This window comes from Cornus florida, unplaced genomic scaffold (assembly GCF_030987335.1).
Source record: "Cornus florida cultivar Cherokee Brave unplaced genomic scaffold, ASM3098733v1 CherokeeBrave_3.0.0_Hap2_Chr09, whole genome shotgun sequence".
Taxonomy (NCBI): domain Eukaryota; kingdom Viridiplantae; phylum Streptophyta; class Magnoliopsida; order Cornales; family Cornaceae; genus Cornus; species Cornus florida.
Window position 1 is genome coordinate 37,732,796 of NW_026775579.1, and position 18,831 is coordinate 37,751,626.

The 18,831-nt window shown below is 35.9% G+C and overlaps 1 protein-coding gene and 1 pseudogene across 1 annotated transcript; both read right to left on the reverse strand.

The window, feature by feature from the left end:
- Positions 1–24: 24 nt before the first annotated feature.
- On the reverse strand, positions 25–615 carry LOC132272495 (uncharacterized). Its single transcript, XM_059773634.1, has one exon. The coding sequence runs from the start codon at positions 613–615 to the stop codon at positions 25–27; it is 591 nt and encodes a 196-aa protein (XP_059629617.1).
- A 5,672-nt stretch (positions 616–6,287) lies between these two features.
- Positions 6,288–14,800, reverse strand: LOC132272496 (pentatricopeptide repeat-containing protein At1g77405-like; annotated as a pseudogene).
- Positions 14,801–18,831: the final 4,031 nt, after the last annotated feature.

The window sequence follows — 18,831 nt, forward strand, 5'->3', positions numbered from 1 at the left end:
TCTTATTCCAGTTTCATAAATGGCTTAAGCTGAACACTCACCCTTTATATTTGAATTATTAGAGGCTTTCTTTTCCTTCATAAGTTCAAAAATAATGGGTTGATACTTCTTCATATACCTTTCATTTATTGGTCTTTCATGCACCTCACCATCTAAATCCTTCAACTTATATGCACCTCCATGCAACACCTGATGAACTATATATGGTCCATTCCATGTAGGTGACCACTTGCCATAAGTTCTGTCTACTTTTCCTGGTGGGAGAATTGTTTGCCAAACCATGTCACCCTCTGCAAATGACTTGAACTTCACCCTTTTGTCGTAAGCCTTCATTACCTTTGCTTTATGGACCATAAGGTGGTCTAAAGCAAGTTTTTGAACCTCATCTAAATCCTCCAACTCGGCAAGCATAGCTTCATTGTAATCGGCAGGTATAAGATTATGTTGTAGAGCTACCCTTGCCGATTTTACATTTAACTCCATTGGCAACACAGCATCATGGCCAAAGGTTAATCGATAAGGAGTTGTTCCAGTACTTGTTCGCTTTAAATTTCTATAAGCCCACAAGGCTTCTGAAAAGGTTTCATGCCAACACCTCGGCTTATCCTTTATCATTTTTTTCAATGATTTCAATTACAACTTTATTCGAAGCCTCAGCTTGGCCATTCCTTTGAGCATAATAGGGTGTTGAAGTTACTATTTTTACTTGCATATCATAGCCGAGTTACAATACTTCTCCTGCTCGAAACACAGATCCATTATCAGCAACAATTGTTTCTGATAAACCAAATCGGTAAAAGATATGTCGCTCTAAAAACTGTATAACAGTATTACAAGTTACTGATACATATTCCTCGGCTTTTACCCTTTTGGTGAAGTAATCGGTAGCTAAAATAATCCAATAATGACCCTTTGATGAAGGAGGATTAATCTTGCCGATTACGTCCATGGCCCAACCTCTGAAAGGCCATGGTTTGACTAATAATTGCATCTCTATTGCTGGAACCCACTGCATTGGGCCATGCTTTTGACAATCTGTACAACCCTTTGCATAGGTCATGCAATCTTTCCTCATTCTAGGCCAATAATATCCATATCAGCGTATCGACCATCTCATTTTGATGCCGGCTTGGTGAGCTCCACATATTCCTTCGTGTACCTTTGTCATAATCTTTAAACCTTTAAACTTGCTAAAACATTGAAATAGTAGACCATCATCAGCCGATCTTCTATAAAGATCTCCATCCATAAGTACATAATCGACTGCACTTCTTTTTATTTTTCGATCGGCTTCTAGAGTTGGATGTGGTAAGAATAAGATATAAGGAATCCGCCAATCATCATCATCTAACTCAGCAACATCTGTATCGAAGACCTCTTCTGTAATTTTTATTTTTGAGGAATGCCGATTTTGGGAATGGAATCGGCTAGATATATATTCTAGCCGATTTTGCTTTTCTGCCTTTACATGACTGTTGCTAGAATTATCCTACCGAGACTCTTCACCAGGCTTAATTGGGAAGGTAAGCCACTCAAGAATTCTTTTCCTCTTTGGTTGAACCTCCATTGGCTCTTCTTCTTTAGGTTTTTACTTACTTGACACCTTCTCAGCTTCATGCTGATTTTCTCGCTTGGCTAAGATTATCACATTAGTAGATGCGATTGTAGGAAATGAATTGGTATCCACCTTTATGGTTTCCAAAGTTTTCTCCGGGAATTTTAAAGTACCTTCATCAATAGCTTTCTGCAATACACCTCGTAGAACAGTACAATAATTAGTAGCATAGTTCCAAGAGTTATGATACTTACAATACTCTTTTCCTTTCTGGTCACTTACCGATGGAATCTTATGCCCTTTAGGCAACGATAACATTTTATTGGCCATCAAGTGATCAAAGATTTGATCTGTTTTCGACAAGTCGAAAGAATAACTTCTCCCAGTATCGGCAAGACCTTTCCTTGCTGTCGGTGCCAATGTGGACGTTGATGTTGCATTGCCCCCCGTGGTTGGCTTAGGTTTAACCAATGCCTCACAAATGTATGGTTTTTTAATATTGACCTCTACAATGTCAACTTCTAGTTCATCTCTAACTTCTGCCGAGAATACCTTATAATTAGGGTCCTTGTATCAAGTACCCTTAGAAGAATTCTTCCTTTCTTTCTCTTCTTTTAGTATTTCCTCATACTGAGAAGCTCTGTCTGCCAAATCGAAGAGATCTTGAAACTCGACCCCATCAAACCTCTTGAAATGTTCAATGTTTAAATCGTTCAATGCCAACTTGATGTATTCTGGTTCTGGCAAACTTACTTGGCATTTGAGTTTAGCTTTTCTGAACCTGGCCATGAAAGTTTCAACCGATTCGCTTGGCAACTGAGATAAATGGGATATGTCTGCCAACATAGCCTCTGTCTCTGTTCGGTAGAATTGGGTATGGAAGGCTTCCTCCATTTCATCTTAAGTATGAATAGAGTTAGCTGGTAAGTTGCTATACCATTCAAACGCCGCCTCGGCTAGAGAACTAGAGAATAATCTCATCCTCAACCAAAGACTTGGGCCAGCTTCACCACATTGTGCTGTGAACCTTACAATGTGTTGCACCGTAGAAAAATTCTCTTCACCACTGTATATAAAAAAATCAGGATATCGATAATTTCTAGGCAAATCATAGGCATCGACATAATCAGGATAGGGCTTTCTGTATACTGGCCAAGCACGTCTACGACCCTGTGCCACTTCGGCCTGTATTAAAGCCAAAATTTGAGCCCTATCGATCCTTGCATTTCTTCCTGGAGGATCATTTGGGTGCCGCGGAATGAATGGATTAACCCACTCTCTTTGTGGATCGATATTTACTTGCCCCCCGGCAGCCGCTGGAGGTATCAATGGATTAGCACTACCTTGGTTTAGGTTTCCTACCACTTCTTGCTGATCTCTCACTGGTGGAATCGGCTGCACATGTGGATGTTGCACATTTTGATTATGCTGATTATTCATTGGTGGATGATATACCGACACAGTAGTTACTACTGGTGGATCTGATAAGATTGGTGGATTCCCAATCGGCATGCCGAGTGTATGATTCAGCACATTGCCGATTGTAATACCAAGTCCTGCACTTGGCGGTATAATGCTTGTTCGAGGCCCCTGGGATATATGTATCAATGGTGCCGTCATACGCTGGAATATGGACTTATTAATATGGATGCTTCGGCTTGATCATGTCGATTTTGATTAACCGATATACTGGTTTCAAGCCTCTGATTCATCTTCTCCATTTGAGCGTACATCATCGGATTTAATTCTCCAGTCATTAACCTCATCTCATGTTTCTGAGAAACCAAAATTTGATTTGATTCCCCCACATGAGACCTTACTTTACCGATCTGTGCTTGCTGGGCATCAATTTTCTGCATAATCGATTCCAGTACCCGACCCAAAGGAAGATCGGATGGAATAGATGAGTCGGCATCATCACCAATGCCGAGTTGCTGGTTTTCCTCGTCAGTATTGTTACCTGTAGTCACACCTTTCGAATTTTTTAGCTTTGGAGGCATCTTTACTATAATTTGCTCACCTGATGGGTCCCACCGGGCGTGCCAAAAATGTTGACGCTAAAATCGGTTCCTAAGATCCGATTCTTGATTTTAGATTTGGCGGGCGTGCCAGAACCAAATATATGGTTTGATTGTAAATTGTCAACTTGCAGTCTCTTAGAGATGGTTGACTTCAGGTGATTATAAGAGGAAGAGAACAAATAAACTCCTTAATGAGTTCTACTTGCCTTAGTTAAAAGGACTTTGCAATGAATAGATTGTAGTAACGTTTTGAGAGTAGAAAAGGGGAGAAACAGATATAGAAAGAGATATAGGGGGAAAGATTGAGAGAGAGAAAGAAAAAGATAGAATGAGAATATTGAGAGAGATAGATAGAGATGAAGAAGAAATAGCAAGGATGCTATTCTTAGAAAGGCTTGAAGAAACAAACAATAATAATAAGGATTCTGAGGGTGCTGGACCTATAGTACAACATGCCACTTTGTTTATTTATAGAATAATTCGTAACTAAATCGTACACGCAAGTATTTTACCTGCATTACAACTCTATATCAAAACAACTGTAAATTCAAAATAAACTAATCCTAGAGATAACTATCACCATTTATCTAACACAAACTAATCGATATATACTAAAATTATATAACTAAACTTATCTAAAAGATAAATACTACCTTTTGATCCTTATCCACTAGTCAATTCAAAGGCTTCTCCAACCTTTGCATGTATTTTAATCCACGTAAACAACATAAACCCATTTCAGCCCAAATTATAGCCACATCACTGCCCAGTAATTCTGCCGAGAATGTTTCATTTCAAACCAATACTTACTCCACGTTAATGCCCATGTAATTACCAAAATGGGTGTCAACATATATATATATTATATATATGATATTATGGGCAATGTGACGAGTTGAATGAATGCCTGATGTCTTTCTGTCATATATTATAAGTTTGATAACTGCCACACACACTAGAATCTATTCTGTATGTATATGGCTATATATATATATATATATTAATATTACTTTTTGAAGAAACAACCTGAGGCTTAAAGCCTTAGCAAAATCCCATACACTAATGCAAAAAATTATAATTATTATTTACTTTTCTGAATAATATGATCTAATTTGACACGGTTAATATTAGCAAAGACAATTAATTTTCTTTATTACTATTTCTTCACCATTTTGTATTTATTTTAACCAAGATAGATGTGTGTGTAAGTGCATGAATATATATCTCACTTGAGTAATATTTGTATTTTTTTTAACATATAATATGTGTGGTTGGAGAAGTTAACTCTGAAAGATTGCAAGCTGGTCAATAGGAATCCCTCTCTTTATCTTTCTCTCTGTGTGACAAATTGCACCTTGATACACTACCAACTCAAGAAAAAAAACACGTACAATACCAAAAGAACACAAGATAGATAACCAATTACTCAATATTAAGTTTTAATATCACCTTGATACACTACCAACTCAAGAAAAAAAGAATTCAAATAAACCATCCTCATAATAATAATAATAATAATAATAATAATAATAATAATAATAATAATAACAATATACAACAATAATCAAAACCACCTCTGATATAGAAGGAAACAAAAGTCCTATATTTATAAACCAAGTAAAAGAAGCTCCTTGAGCAGACAACCAAGGCATTTCCCGCCAAGCTCATACTCTAAACTCATTCAAGCCAAGTCTCCAACCAGCCAGATATAATCTGGTAAACAAGAGTAAAAAAAAAAAAAAAATTAGCCAAAACTCGCGCTAAACAAGAGCATAATATTAAATAGAAGACCTTAATGAACAGAACCAGGCTCATATTATCCTTTTTCAAGGGATAAATGAATAACTGAATATATATAAAACCAATCGTGAGATTGTTATGAGACTAAAGCCAGTAAGCCACTGACAACTCCACCATCATAACATGATAAATATGAAAAATGAATCAGAGAGTAAAAACACACACACACACACATTTAATAGCGACTACAATATTTGTGCTAACCCATTATATATTTAGGTTCAAAAATTTCACCAAGAAACAAAAACAGAGCAAAACATATCTACATCAATTTGAACTTTTTATTTTCACAAAAGAGAAACAATATATATATATATATATTGATCACTGACTTGCATGTTCTATTCTATAGCAGTTTGTCCCAAAAACCAAACAAAAAAGAGAACAAATAATAGGAAACTTAAGCATCCTAATAGGAGTCACTTGTTGAAAAAATTCTGCAACCATAATTGCCATATTACAATTTGAACTACTATGTATTTTTAAAGTAACATTAATACAACGCTTTGCCATCTCTACTAAATAAATTGTTCTATTTCTTACTTTGGAGCTCATGATTCTTTTTAGTTGTATAAATCTCTAAAGATTTAGAGATTAACATTTACCGTTGAGCAACATTCGACATGTTTAAGCAACAATTTTCTCATCTCCCTGACCTCTCTCTTAAATTAAGCATTTGGGCCGAACATGCAAATATCATTAGATTATAATTTCTCAATTTGAATCAATGTTTGAATGTGGCTCAATTAAGTTATAAAATAATAATAATGAAAAAAAAAAGATTTCCACTAGTCCATTATAACAAACAACACTGTAATTCTATATATATATATATATATATATATATATATATATATATATATATATATATATCTACACACATAGAAGAATCTAAAAGTAATAGCCTTGAAAGTTTCCTGCCAAGATTCTAGAATGCAGGTTGTAGTATTTCTCCAATACCTTCTTCACAAAAGCTACTTCATCTTCTTCACAGAACTCCAGTTGCACCACACTCTTGTTCAAAAATTTCAAATTGGGTGAACCCAAATACTTCAAATTCTTTTTGTCCCCGATATCTAACAGCTGGCCCGAATTGTCACTGTAATGTAAAATTTAGAGATCAAAGTTTCTCACGGTATTATATATATTTATATATGTTTGTGTGTGTGTATAATTGATCGATTAAAGTCCAGAGCAATCTGACCAAAGATGATAAACACTGAACAATCCTAATTGACGTCGTTGAGCTTCGGTTTGGGGATTGAATTGAGAGGAGGCCGATGGTTTAGGGTTTCACAGTGAAAAGACACAAAACACAGAGTTAAATGTTTTTTGCAAAGAGCGGAAGGTTTCTCTATGGTGTGCAGAGAATGTTCTTGTGTGGAGAGAGAGAGGAAGGTTTTGCAGAGGTAAGGTCGATCGTTTTCAGAGAGAGACGCGTCTATTGTGTCGGAGTCGATCGGGCTTCAAAATGCAAAATAACTTCTCAAAATTTGGTAGGTAAGTTGATTATTTTTATTTTTTTGAGTATTTAGGAAAAATATTTTAAAGAGAAAATAATTTTTTTGTTTTAGGGTAATAGAGCATCAGAAAATAGTTGAATCAAATATAGCCTTAATCCCATATTTATTATAATAATACAGTATATAATGTTTGGCAATGCGTCCGGTTACAATGACCGAAAACCCCAATTTAGTTGCAAATTGCAAATTAAATTCATCCAAGATTATAATTTCATCATGAAGGAACGAAGGATGAGTTTAGAAGCAATTTTGAGGGATTGTGACTCTGCAGAGGCTGTGAGTATTTGTGAAGTGAATGACTCAACCTAATATAGAAGCCAAATTGAGTGGCAGTGCTTGCTTGCTTTTGTAGTCTCACCAAAATTTAGAGGTCCTACTTGGCTCACCATCTTCAACTTTTGTCACCTACCATTTTATAATTAGGTCCCGCTTGATTGAACATGGCTCGACTTGAGCTATCACAACACAAGCTCAATCTGAACCAAATCCGAATTGGGCAAGCTACACTTAATCCAAATTCTAACCCAACTATAAATCCATATTAAGGTAAGCTCTCCAGGGCAGATTGGGTTATGGTTGCGCCAATTTGTCTTACACCTCAAAAGGGCCTAAACAGCTCTATATATAAATGACTTTATATGTACATCTAATTTTAAATATATACTCTCTCTGTCTCATTTTACTTGTCCACCTTTAGTTTTTGAACTCTTTAGGAGACACGCAATTAATACATTATACCCTTGTAAAATTACCAAGTTGTTCCTTCAAATTTGAATAAATATTTTATCAAGTTGTGTGACTTTTCAAAATTTAAGGAGTAATTTGGGAAAAGTTAATTTATCTAATATGGGACGGAGTAGCATACCACTAATAATTAGTGACATCACATAAGACAAACAACATGAAGAATGACATCTTTTCAAAAAAAATTCTCTTTTCTTTAAGATGTATAACTTTCAAAAATATGATTTTACTTGAACATTTGGGAATTTTACTGTCATTTCATGCTTATAGGAAAGTTAAAATATCTTAAATGCATTTACTAATAATTTCATGCTTTGGGAATTCTTTGTTAAATTTTGGCAATCAGATTTTGGATTTCATATTAGTCTATTGGATTCTGAATACACAGAAATGTCTTAGTAGCAAAATTAATGAAATATAGAAATATGAGTTGAGGGTAAACTGTCTAGGTGAACTAAGCAATAAAAATCAGCTAATCCTTTCCCCCACCTTTCATCTATAAATATTGTCATCGATTTTTCATAATTTATTTATATATCCAATAATCAATGACGAAACCACCCTATGCCATTCATCTTCCCTCACTGAAAAAAATTATTTACATTTTACACCCATGATTTTGTTAAAATCTTAATAATAACCCCCAAAAATAATTACATTAATAAACCTTCCCCCAATGAACTTTTAGTCTTCACATTCACGACTCTCTCTCTCTCTCTCTCTCTCTCTCGTTTTCACACTCTCTGCATCTCTACTCTCAGCAATTGTAGCCCCTCGAATCTTCCTGTTATGAAGATTGTAAATGTTGATTTGTTGTTCCACAACTATCACACAACTTTTTCAAAATATGAAAATTTGTCAACAATAATTGTAAGTATACCTAATGAAAATATCAATTAATGTTTAAGTTCTTTAGTTTATTATGGTAGTTGAATTTATTTATTTATTATTATTTTAATCTTATTGTTCAGCCCCGCCCCACCAAATAATTTTCTGGTTCCATCGCTGCCTACAATTACATACACATGTACCAGTAGACATACATACATATATAAGCATAATGTATAGACCTCATGAAAATTTCAGATATAAGAACAAAGAACCTACATACAAATGTCTGTTTACCTGAAAGTGTACTAGAGGTGATCAGATATGTCCTGTGTAGTAATCATGTGATCTAATAACTGATCAGATCTCAAAGAGGTTTCATCAAACTGGGGAACAGGTTCTTTGAATTCTTCCCATCTATCAATTGAATTAAACTTCATGCTTGGGATCACTGATCTTGTACTGTATTGTGTACCTGTTCCAGATGAACAAGAGTAAGAACCTCAATTAATTTTGTTATATTATGATTAGTTAATTGACATACTTTAGAAATGCATAACAAATGATAAACTTTCAGTTGGTAACAAATATTAATGTGTATCCTATTTATATGGAATAAAGGCAAGGATAATGATGATGAGAACGATGAGTGCCTTCATTATCACATGGTGTTGAAGATAAACAAAGTGCTAATCAAAAAACTTGGCTTTGCAGTGTTGAAAGCTTGGGTCTTGCAGTCAGGTAAGATTTTAACTGACTTTGTAGGAAATTCATATGTGGAATTTTAAAATTGCACCACTTTCTCTATTACTATAGTTAAAGTTGAAGAAGTTAGGGTTTGTAGAAGTAGAGAAGAAGAAGAAGTAATATTAGGACGAGTAACAGTAAGATAGATCAGTTTCCCAACTAGTCGTTGGTATCGACCAACATCGGCAAACAAATCCCCATTTTCACCATCTAGTTTGACCGTTGAATCCATAGGAGTATCAACAGGTCGTGCACCTAAGAGACCGGTCTCAGAAAGAAGATCGAGAACATATTTCTATTGAGACAGTGAGATGCCCTTATGAGAACGACCAACCTCAATCCCATGGAAATAGCGAAGAGCACCCAAGTCCTTGGTATGGAAATGATGACCCAAGTGTCGCTTTAACTCGGCAATGCCTGCTGAACTCCCAGATATAATGATATCATCAACGTAAACAATCAAAACAATAGTACCAGCAGAAGAGTGATGAACAAACACAAAATGATCAGAAGTAGAGCGCTGAAAACCAAACTCAATCACCACAGCACTGAATTTATCAAACCAAGCACGGGGAGATTGTTTTAGACCGTATAGAGCCTTGCGCAGGCGATAAATGAGGTGCTCACTACCAGCAACAGCATAACCAGGCAGTTGATCCATGTAAACTTCCTCTTGTAAGTCCCCATGAAGAAAAACATTCTTTATATCAAGCTGATATAAAAGCCAAGAACAACAAACAGCCACTGATAATAAAACTCGTACAAAGTTTAGACGAGCTACAGGAGAAAAGGTCTTTGAGTAATCAACTCCATAGGTCTGTGTGTACCATTTGGCAACCAAACGTTCCCTAAGACGCTCAACACTACCATTAGGAAGATACTTAACAGTGTAAACCCAACGACAGCCGACAGTTCGTTTCCCAGAAGGGAGAACAGTAAGCTCCCAAGTCCGATTCTTGTGAAGGGCACTCATTTCCTCATCCATGGCATGTTTCCAGCCAGACATAGATAAGGCCTGCTTATAAGACGAAGGGGTAGAGACAGAGGACAAGGTAAACGCAAAAGACTGCAAGGAGGAGGAAACACGATCATAAGAAATAAAATTAGCAATGGGATGCTGAGTGCAAGTACGTTTAAATGCAATTGGTAAATCATCGGTGGCAGAGTGGATGATGGAGGAACAAGAACCTCTGGTTGAGAAGATGATGTGTCCGGAGCATAAGGAACAACATGTCGAGATTGTGACCGCTGGTAAACCTGCAAGGGAGGATTAGAAGATGGAGGAGAACTAGAAGATGGAGCAAATGGCATTGGAAAAGTAGGTAAAGATAAGGAAGACTCCCCCTCAACAGAAGATATCAGATCAGAAGACAAATGCAGACCAAACGATGTACAGAAAGCAGCGGACTCAAAAAAAGGTAACATCAGCACTCACAAAGTAACGCCAGGACTCGGGACTATAACAATGATACCCCTTCTAAGTGTGGGAGTACCCTAGAAAAACACACCTACGAGCACGAGGAGACAGTTTGTCATGGCCAGGATCTAGAATGTGAATAAACGCTACACAACCAAATACACGAGGGGTAAGTTGAAAAGGAGAGCGATCAGAATATAAAAAGAACCATTACAGTTGACAATAGATCTGCTCAGTATTTATAAATAAACATAGGAATTTCACCCAAGTTGGACGCATATTGAGTTCCCATAAGTGCTAATTACAGCAAAGTACTACAGTAATGGAGCAAGAGCCAATAATGTAATTGTCATTTTAGTCACATGTAGGTTTCCATTTCTTAGTACTGTAATAAGGACAAAGACTACATGAACTTGAGACAGGCCAGAATTGGACTAGCCTAAATTTGAAGAAGTGCATTATTTAGTTTTGTTCACTTTCAAATTGAAGCAAGAGAAACAAAGACACAAACGTAATCCATTTATAGTGAATATAACACCTGGCAGAGTATTATGGTAGAATTCTTGAATGAGCTTTCGTTGACCCATATATAGATGCCGACCACCTTCATGCCACCATATAGCATTCTCGAGACCTGAACATACATCATCAAATTATGAAACTGCTAAATGCCGAGTGATAACTTAAATTCAGACCGTATTTGTACAGCTGAATGCTACATAAGATAGCAGTACTGTAAAATTATAGAACAATAACACCAACACGTAATGTAAGTTAAAAATGACACAAACACCAAACTTAAATAATCACTTTAAGTAGGTATAAAGACAATTGATGGATGGCACATTATTAGTGACACACTAAAACAACCAATAAAAGCTCATATTACAAGTAAAATATTCTGATTTTCTTTTTATTTTTTATTTTTTCTCCTTCTCAGGTACATATGTAGGACTGTGAAAGAAAGCAGCTGCTCGAGCTTGCTTGCAATGATACATTTCAAAAACAAAGATTTCCCCCCCAGTTCAAAGTTCACCTTTACATATATTATTGGGTGAATTAAGAAGAAAAAAAAAATACCAAAGCAAACTACTAAAATTTTCAGAACGTTTTTGAGAGGTAGTTCACCTCAGAATTCAGATGATAATCCTTTAAGATAGCAACTGCAATGTTATGCAAAGCACAAATGATGGATTCAACTTTATCACTTTGGTGAGACTAATTCCTGACTGATGACAGGAAAGCTGTTCATTGAACAAAGGAATGACTCCAGAAGTTGGGTCTGCTTAGAGTGAACGGCACAAGAAACATATTGGAACAAATCAACCGCACAAGACAGTGTTGCAAAAAATTCAGAGAACATATTATGTGGATTTTTTTATCAATCAATCGATCATTGTAACAATAGAATAAAAATAACATTAATTACATCAAAGAAAAAAAATTATAAAACAAGGAGGAGATCAACAAATGTCTACATTGTGTGCTGCAAACTGACAGGTTTCCATATCATTATTGTGCTTCCCAGATCCCATCAAAATCACGAAGCATGTATACAGATGATCCACCTTTGAGAAATTACTTGGAATGAGGATGTGTACTGTAAACCATATCATACTTCAGCAGCCTAAAATGAAAAAATCCACCAAAATAGATCCACCTTTGATGGAACCTACTCTTTTCAAGGTAATGATCAATAAAGGTAAATATTCATCAAGTCACCACCAATTTCATGAATCTGACCATCAAGAGTTTGCCCCAGCAATCAAAAATCACTTCTCAAAGGTAAAACTGAAGCTGACATTAAAGCTTGACTATTCCTGCATGAACTGCAAAAATATTGTTTCAAAGAAGAGTATAAGACTCCTGTATTAAAAAGTTTTCCCTAATACACCGTACTCCTGTATTAAAGCATGATATTTGCATTAATACACCCAAATACCTTATAGACTGATAAAGTATATCCAACTAGACCTTTAAGCATCTAAGTAACAAATTGCTGTGCTCCATGGCCAGCATCCATCGAGACACACTTCACAGACACCATCGGTCCAGGAAATCCTCACATTTCCCTGAAATAGATAGATGGGTGCATGGAAATCATAATGAGTAGAATAAACAAAATATATGGGGCCAGATGGGAAATTAAACGAAAAAGAAAACACAGGAAGATCAGCAGAAATACAATAACATGTGGTGCACCTCAGAAAGAAAACCGAGTGTAAGAGTATATCCTGCTTTTTACTGAAACCTATTAGCAATAGCTGGATTAAAAAGAAATTGGAATGAAATCCATGGCAGTAGTTAGGGATTTTATATGACATTCTAAGTATGACATTGGAGAAAATTTCATTCCTACAAACTATTAAACCTCCCCATGTTACAGTGAAAATCGTGGATTCATTATTGGTTTCATCTTCATCACTTGCCTATGTGTATTTCCAATATCTTCAGTTCTCCTACACAATTCATCATCCAGCGAATCAGCCACTTCTGCTAAGCTGAGTGCATGCACAAATTTGTATGTATAAACCCTCAGATTTGATCCACCATCAACCAATTCAATAAGAGAATCCCTAGTACAAGTGTTTACTATTCTCTTCTTCCCAGAATCATCACCACAAATTATTTTAATCTGTCCAGCTTCTCTTCAAACTGTACAATATGAAATCATAAAAGCCAATTGTTGTTAGTGGTTTGCACTTGCACTGACTTGAACTGCTATGTCTGTGCAATATAAAGTACAATAGAAAAAGAATTCGGAATAGAATCCATGGCTTTGGTTCTTACCGGCAGAGGCAGAGCTATCGACTCGTAGGCTTTTTTCACATTACATTCTTAATATGATGATGGAGAATACCACATTCCTCCAAACTATCCAACTCCCTCATGTAACTTTGAAATCTTGCGGTTCATAACAGGTTTCACCTTCATCACGTGCCTTTATCTATTCTCAATACCACCTTCAATTTTCCTTCGCAGTTCATCATCCAGCAAATTGGCCTCTTTTGCGGAGTTCAGCACATCACATAAAAACTTGTATGTATATTCTCTCGGAATCGATCCACCATCAACTAACTCAACAAGAAAATCCCTTGCCTTTGTGATCCTTCCTCCTTCACACAGGGCATGGATGACTTGGGTATAAGAACATGTACCGGGTATCCCGTGATTCATCTTTTGCATTCTCCACAACATTTCAACAGCTTTATCAATCTCATTAACAGCGCTGTAATATCTAATGAAAGAATTATAAGTAACTCGATTTGGGAGACAACCCTTTTTGGCCATGTCATCAAAAAGTTCCAAAGCCCTTTCAATTCTGTTAGTTTTGCAACAACTTTCAATCAAACAGTTATAAGTTACAACATTAGGAACAAAACCCTTGGAGAGCATAATTTGAAACAAGTGATTAGCTTCCCATAAGCTCCTCCAAATGGCCTTCTTGCACCCAGTTCGAAGGCTACGCTTACAATAAGAACTTGGCTTTAAAACCCGGCAATTCCATTTGCTCCAGCAAAAACTTGGCTTTTTTGAAGTTTTCAACTCTACAAAGATCATAAATGATCGTATTATAAGCATAAACATCTGGTTTGCAATGAAATTGCTTCATCCGGTAAAATGCAGCCAGTGCTTCATTAACCAGCCCCTCTTCTCCTAGAACTTTAATCAAACGTGTAACGGTCGAGGTAGTCACAAGCCCACCACACTCTCTCCTTGTCATTCCTTGAGAAATTCCTAAAGGGCTTTCAATCTATTCCCTCTGGCCAACACACAAGCCATCTCTCTGCAAGTCATCTCATTATGTGTGAATCCAATAATAGAACTCCAATGCCTTTTCCAATCCTAACTCAACTTTCTGGGGGTCTCTGTAAGCAGCGGGACCAAGAACAAACACACCCTTGCAAGCTCTATTGGATTCTTCTCGCAGATTTCTCTGTTTGAGAGGTGCTCGGTGTCTGAAACCTTTCTGACGACCACTGGATCTTGTGGGTTGGAAGAAGAATGTGGGTATGGATCGTAGAACCTCAGAAACAGTTTCAACAGTCCATGGTTGATGGGAAGTGAGAGTGATCGTTGAAGAAGCAAGCTGAGCATCAAAGGGTCTGTTTTGGATCGTAACGGCCACTACTTGGTTCACGGGGGAAGTGAGGTTTTGATGAAGTCATCGGTTGAGGGATAATTAATTGATGTGAACTTCATAATTAATTTTACTATAGTGATAAATAAGCATAAGAGCTGGGCAGAATCTGACCTTGTTTTATATATCTATGTATGTGTGTGTGGTCCCCAAACATATAAGTCACCATGAGATCATCAATGAAATCACATTTTTGAGGCTTATAAGGGAAGACACCATAAGTGGCGTACATAGGAAGCTTGGCGTACATAGGAAGCTTGATTTGAAGCCTATAAGTAGGCCTTATGTATGTACTGATGCGGTGTGCACTAAATGAGAAAGCTTTCCTTCCTTTCTCTTTTCGCTCGCTCTCTCTCTCTCTCTCTCTCTCTCTCTCTCTCTCTCTCTCTCTCTCTAAAGCAATTTTTTCATTCCTCTAATAAAATTACTCTATAAATATATATATATATATATATACATATATATTTGTTACACATTATCAACACGAGTTCTATTCATCTGAGATTTGAAGAAGAAACTTTCTCTCCCTCTTTCTATCCCAACTATATATCTATTTTGTGATATTAATTTTGATAAATTGTTGGGTTAGTTTGCTTTATCGAAGAAAATAGTATTTCTGATTTCAAATGGTAAGAAAATTTTAATTATGGATTATTATTCATAAAATAAATTTGTTCACTTAAATGATATATGTGCTCACACTATGGTTGGTTCTACCACCTTTACTATTTAATGATCTACTAATTATGGTCGGTCTTACCACCTTTATTATTTAATGATTTATGGCCGATTTTTACTGCCTTTATTGTTTAATAATTTATTCACCATGGTTGGTTTTATCACATTTGTTATTTAAATAATTCATATTATGTTATTATTTCATTTAATGCCATTTTATTTATTTATATACTATTCTAAATTATATTTTTATATTGTTATATCTAGTTATTCTGAAAATGTCAAACTTGACAAAGCTGGAATTCGTGACCTTGGATATTTCTGGCAAAAATTATTTATCTTGGATTCTGGATGCTCAGATCCATTTAGATGCCATGGGCCTTGGAAATACAATTAAAGAAGACAATGATGCATTATTACAAGATAAAGCGAAGGCCATAATTTTCCTGTTGCACCATATTAGTGAGGAGCTAAAAGCTGAATACCTCACTGAGAGAGATCCACTGTGTTTGTGGAACAATTTGAAAGAAAGATATGATTATCAAAAAACAGTTATCCTCCCAAAGGCTAGGGCTGATTGGCAGCAACTAAGATTGCAATATTTTAAAACTGTGGCTGAATATAACTCTGCCCTATTCAAAATCAGCTCTATATTGAAATTATGTGGTGATACTATTACTGATGAACTTTTGCTGAAAAAAACATTCACCACATTTCACGCCTCGAATGTGCTCTTACAATAACAATATTGAGAGCGTAGATTTAAAAAATACTCAGAGTTGATATCATGTTTGCTTATGGCAGAGCAAAATAATGAGCTTTTGTTAAAAAACCACCAATCTCGTCCAACTGGATCGACAAAGATTTTAAAACATATGTTGCCTCATCCCGTGGTCGTAAACGCGGACGTGGACGTGGTCGTGGTGGTAGAAATGAATATGGTTGTGGTAAAAATAACTACCATAATAATGAATATGGTCGTGGTAGAAATCATTCTTGTTACCGTGAAGGATATCAATCCTCACATCTTCGCTATCAGAGATCCACACCATATCCCCAAAGGAGAAATCATTATGAAATGAAATAGGTAAAAGGAAAGGATGTGGCTCAACCTCCCAAGGCACATGATAATACTTGTTATCGGTGTGGCATGACAGGGCATTGGCAAAGTATTTGTCACATACCTAAGCATCTGGCTGAACTTTATTAAGTCTCAATGAAAGAATAGGGGAAATAAAAGGAAATGAATTTCCTTGATCATGATGAGCTAGTTGACATCACAAATCTGGAAATGAATTTCATTGATCATAATGAGCCAATTAACATCATAAATCTAGATGTATCAGATTTTTTTGAGGATCGTGATGGAAAGATAGACTTCCTGATTGGTGATGGAAATGTCCACACCAATTAATCCTATTTTCTTTTCATGTTCTGTCTACTATGTTTTTTTTTTTTTTTTTTTTTTTTTTTTTTTTACTTGTATTAAAGTTTTTATCTTCTAGTTTGTATTAAAGTTTATTTTGGTATAAAAGTTTCTTTTCTGATAAAGAAATTTACATGAATAGGAATGGATCTGACTAGTTCCAAAATAAATAAAAAAGATATACGTCTTGCAGATAGTGGAACGACACACACAATCCTTCGAGATCAAAAATATTTTTCTCACCTAACTTTGATAGACACTAATGCCAGTACCATATCAGGTCCCGCCGACTTAATTGAAGGCCCTGGACGAGCCAACATCATTTTACCACATGGAACAAGATTACAAATCAATGATATCTTATATTTTACAAGATTTTGGAGAAATCTGTTGAGTTTTAAAGACTTGCGTCATAATGGGTATCATATTGAGACCGCAAATGAAAGAAATGTGGAATATCTTTACATTACTTCCATTACCTCATGCAAGAAACAGATATTAGAAAAACTACCCGTTTTCTCCTCTGGGTTATATTATACAACCATTAGGATAATTGAGTCAAATGCTGTGATACATAAAAAAATTATGTGATCCAAAACTTTTTATACTTTGGCATGATCGACTTGGTCACCCGGGGAGTACAATGATGCGTCGAATTATTGAAAATTCTCATAGACACCCACTAAAGGATCAAAAAATCATCTTACCAAATAATCATCTATACACCGCCTGCTCACAAGGTAAGTTGATTATCTGACCATCCCTTTCAAAAGTCATTGTTGAATCTTCCCCATTTTTACAACGAATTCACGGGGATATATGTTGGCCAATTCATCCATCCTATGGACCATTTTGTTATTTTATGGTCTTAATTGATGCCTCAACACGATGGTCACATGTTTGTCTGTTTTCTACTCGTAATGTTGCATTCGCTAGACTTTTTGCTTAAATCATCAAATTAAGGGCACATTTTCCTGATTACCCAATTAAGACAATTCGTCTTGATAATGCCGTTGAATTTTCTTCTCAAGCTTTTAATGATTATTGCATGTCAATTGGAATTAATGTTGAACATCCTGTTGCACACACTCATACTCAAAATGGTATGGCTAAATATTTTATTAAAAGACTTCAGTTAATTGGTCGTCCTTTGCTTATACGAACAAAATTACCTGTTTCTACCTGGGGTCATGCCATATTACATGCTGCATCATTAGTTCGTATACGACCAACTGCTTATCATAAGTACTCACCATTGCAACTTGTTTTTGGTCAACAACCAAATATCTCCCACATATGAGTTTTTGGTTGTGCTGTATATGTTCCAATTGCACCACTCTAACGCACTAAAATGGGTCCTCAACATAGACTTAGAATTTATGTTGGTTTTGATTCTCCATTTATTATTAGATATCTTGAACCTCTGACAGGTGATGTTTTTAAAGCACGATTTGCTGACTGTCATTTTGATGAGACTGTTTTCCCACCATTAGGGGGAGAAAAGGCATAGTAGTAATGAGATCTTACTTGGAATGCCCTGGAATTGTCTTATTTTGATCCTCGCACAAATCAATGTGAACGAGAAGTTCAGAGGATCGTTCACTTACAAAATGTTGCAAATCAATTACCTAATGCATTTATTGATATAAAGAAAGTGATAAAATCACATATATCAGCTGCAAATATTCCAGCTCGAATTGTTGTCCCTGAGGGACCTTCTGTAAGTAATGCAGCAAATACATCTAAAACACGCCTGAAGCGTGGCAGACCAGTCGGTGCAAAAGATACCGTTCCTCGTAAGAGGAAATCACAAAGAAAAGCTGGCACTCTTGAAGAGGCCACAAAAAGGAGCAACATATATTATTGATCAATCTGAGATAATAGCCTTTGATAAGGCAGAGACTCTTGATGAGTCTCAGGTACCTAAAAATGATGAAATAATAAATATTGA

Excerpts from the sequence above, each read along its gene's own strand:
- LOC132272495 (XM_059773634.1), bottom strand. The coding sequence starts at position 615 with ATGATAAAGGATAAGCCGAGGTGTTGGCATGAAACCTTTTCAGAAGCC.